Source organism: Lagopus leucura, unplaced genomic scaffold (assembly GCF_019238085.1).
Source record: "Lagopus leucura isolate 7727_CA_CO unplaced genomic scaffold, USGS_WTPT01 56163-0_obj-0_obj, whole genome shotgun sequence".
NCBI classification, from domain to species: domain Eukaryota; kingdom Metazoa; phylum Chordata; class Aves; order Galliformes; family Phasianidae; genus Lagopus; species Lagopus leucura.
Window position 1 is genome coordinate 1 of NW_024963473.1, and position 2,545 is coordinate 2,545.

Sequence of the window (2,545 nt, forward strand, 5' to 3'; positions counted from 1 at the left end):
GTGGTGGGGATGAGGGCAATGGGATACGGGGCGATGGGGATGAGGGTCATCATCCTCAGGACTTGGGGAGGTGGGGATTTGGGGTGGTGGGGATGAGGGCGATGGGGACACGGGGCGATGGGGACGAGGTTCATCACCCTCGGGACTTGGGGAGGTGGGGATTTGGGGTGGTGGGGATTTGGGATGATAGAGATGAGGGCAGGGGGTGGATGGAGTTTGGGGTGGTGAGGACATTGCGGTGGAGGAGGATGAGAGTTTGGTGTGGATTTGGGGTGACGAGGACACGGGGTGGTGGGGAGGCAGGGCAGCACAAGAGTGGGATGTGGGAACATTGGGTGACAGCGACACGGGATGCGACGGGGACAGCCGGTGCTGGAGATGTGGGGACAGGCAAAGGTGGGGACGTGGTGTGACAGCCGTGATGCGTCCCCAGGTACCTGTATGGGAAGAACCTGCAGGGGACAGCCTTCGTCCTCTTTGGCGTGATGGTGGATGACGAGAGAAAGACCATCCCCCAGTCCCTGCAGCGCGTCAAGGTGGCCCTGTCCCCTGTCCACGTCCCCTGTCCCCGTCCCCATCCCCGTGTCTGTCCCCCTGGCCCTCTGACCCCGTGCTGCAGGTGACCGATGGGGACGGAGAGGCCGTGCTGCCCATGGCCATGCTGCGGCAGCGCTTTGCCAACCTCCAGGAGCTGGTGGGACACTCGCTCTACGTCACCGTCACCGTCCTCACCGAGTCAGGTGACAGAGGGACAGAGGGACGTGTCCGGCTTCGTGTCACGGTCCTCGATGCACTGGGATGGTTTAGGGATACGTATTGGGGACACAGAGGGTCCTGGGTAGGGCCCAGCAGGGACGTGTGGATCTGGATGGGGGCAACAAGGACAGGGAGGTATGGAGACAAGGACACGTGGGGCTGTGGACTGCAGAAATAAGGAAAGATGGGGATGAAGGTGGTACAGATGGAAGCAGCCAGAGCTGCCTACAGTTGGGCAGGGGGACACTGGGGGACCAGGAGCCTCGTCCTGGCACTGGGTGACATCGCTGTCCCCGTGGCCACCGCAGGCAGCGACATGGTGGAGGCGCAGCGCAGCGGCATCCGCATCGTGACGTCCCCGTACACCATCCACTTCACCCACACCCCCAAGTACTTCAAACCAGGGATGCCCTTCGATCTGACGGTAATGGCACATGGGGACAGGGATGGGGATGGGGACAGGGACGGGGCTGGGGGGCTGGGGGTGACAATCCAGGCCCCTCTGGCACCGGAGTCTTCTGAATGGGGATGGGGAAGGGGGAATCCCATGGGGTTGTCTGCCCCCACGTCATATCCCTGTGTCACCTGGATGGCACCTGGTGTCTGTCCTCACACAGCATCCCTGTGTCACCTCCCCTGTGCCGTGTCCCCGGGCTGAGCCATGTCCCCATGCCATTTTCCTGTGCCACGTCCCCACACCGTGTGTCACAACCCCATTCTGAGCCTGTTGTCCCCATGGTTTGTCCCCGTGCCATGTCCTTGTGTCACATCCGCATTGAATGTCCCCGTACCACGTCCTCACGCGGTGTCCCTTGCCGTGCTGCATCCTCCACAGGTTTATGTCACCAACCCCGATAATTCCCCGGCTCCACGCATCCCCGTCAAGGCCGACGACTTCCAGGGCCTCGTCTCCACCCAGCGAGATGGCAAAGCCAAGCTGGTCCTCAACATGCCAGCCAACAAGAACTCTGTCCCCATCACTGTGAGTGGGGACGGGGACAGGGGACCTGGGTCTGGGATGGAGCAGGGCATCCAGGGTGAGCCGTGATGGCTGGAGTCAGGGATGGCTACAACAATCGAGGGGAGCAAACCCCAAATGACCAGCGCAGAGGGGAACCAGGGTGTCCAAAGTGGGCAGGGTGGCTGAGACAAGCAGGATGGCCAAGGGCAAGAGCAGCAGAGCTAGGGTGGCAGGTTGACCAGGTCACCCGTGGTGGCCAAGACCTCCATGGTGGCTGAGAACCCCACGGTGGTGAAGTTATCTATGGTAGATGAGAGCTTACTGACAGCCAAGATGTCTGTGGTGGCCAAGTCATCCATGGTATCCAAGGCCTTCATGGTGACCAAGTCGTTTATGGTAGTCAAGACCTTCAGAGAGGCAAAAAAATACATGATGACCAAGTCACCCATGATGGTCAAATTATCCATAGCAGCCGATGTCTCCGTAGTGACTGAGACTCTCATAGTGGCCAAGATTTTCATGGCAGCCACAACCTCCGTAGTGACTGAGACCTCCATGGCGACAAAGTCACCGACGGTACCAAGGCCTTCGTGCTGGCCAAGTCATAAATGGCAGCCAAGACCTTCAAAGTGGCCAAGACCTCCATGGTGGCCAAATCATCCATGGAAATCAAGACATTCATGGCAGCCAAGACGTTGATGGCAGCCAAAATTTCCAGGGTGGCCGAGGCTTCCAAGGTGAATGAGTAACTTATGTCAGCCAAGACCTTCATGGTTGCAATGACCTCCATGGTGGCCAAATCATCCATGGCAACCAACACCTCCATGG

General features: G+C 59.5%; 1 protein-coding gene across 1 annotated transcript in view; it reads left to right on the top strand.

The window, feature by feature from the left end:
- Positions 1–101: 101 nt before the first annotated feature.
- Positions 102–2,545, top strand: part of LOC122191149 (A.superbus venom factor 1-like) — a gene marked incomplete at its 3' end in the record, with an annotated part of 9,859 nt that continues 7,415 nt past the window's right edge. The window contains exons 1-5 of the mRNA XM_042891345.1: positions 102–154; positions 434–536; positions 620–740; positions 1,065–1,180; positions 1,592–1,738. Of these exons, the coding sequence (XP_042747279.1) occupies positions 102–154; positions 434–536; positions 620–740; positions 1,065–1,180; positions 1,592–1,738 (540 nt within the window). The remainder of the gene's footprint in view (positions 155–433; positions 537–619; positions 741–1,064; positions 1,181–1,591; positions 1,739–2,545) is intronic.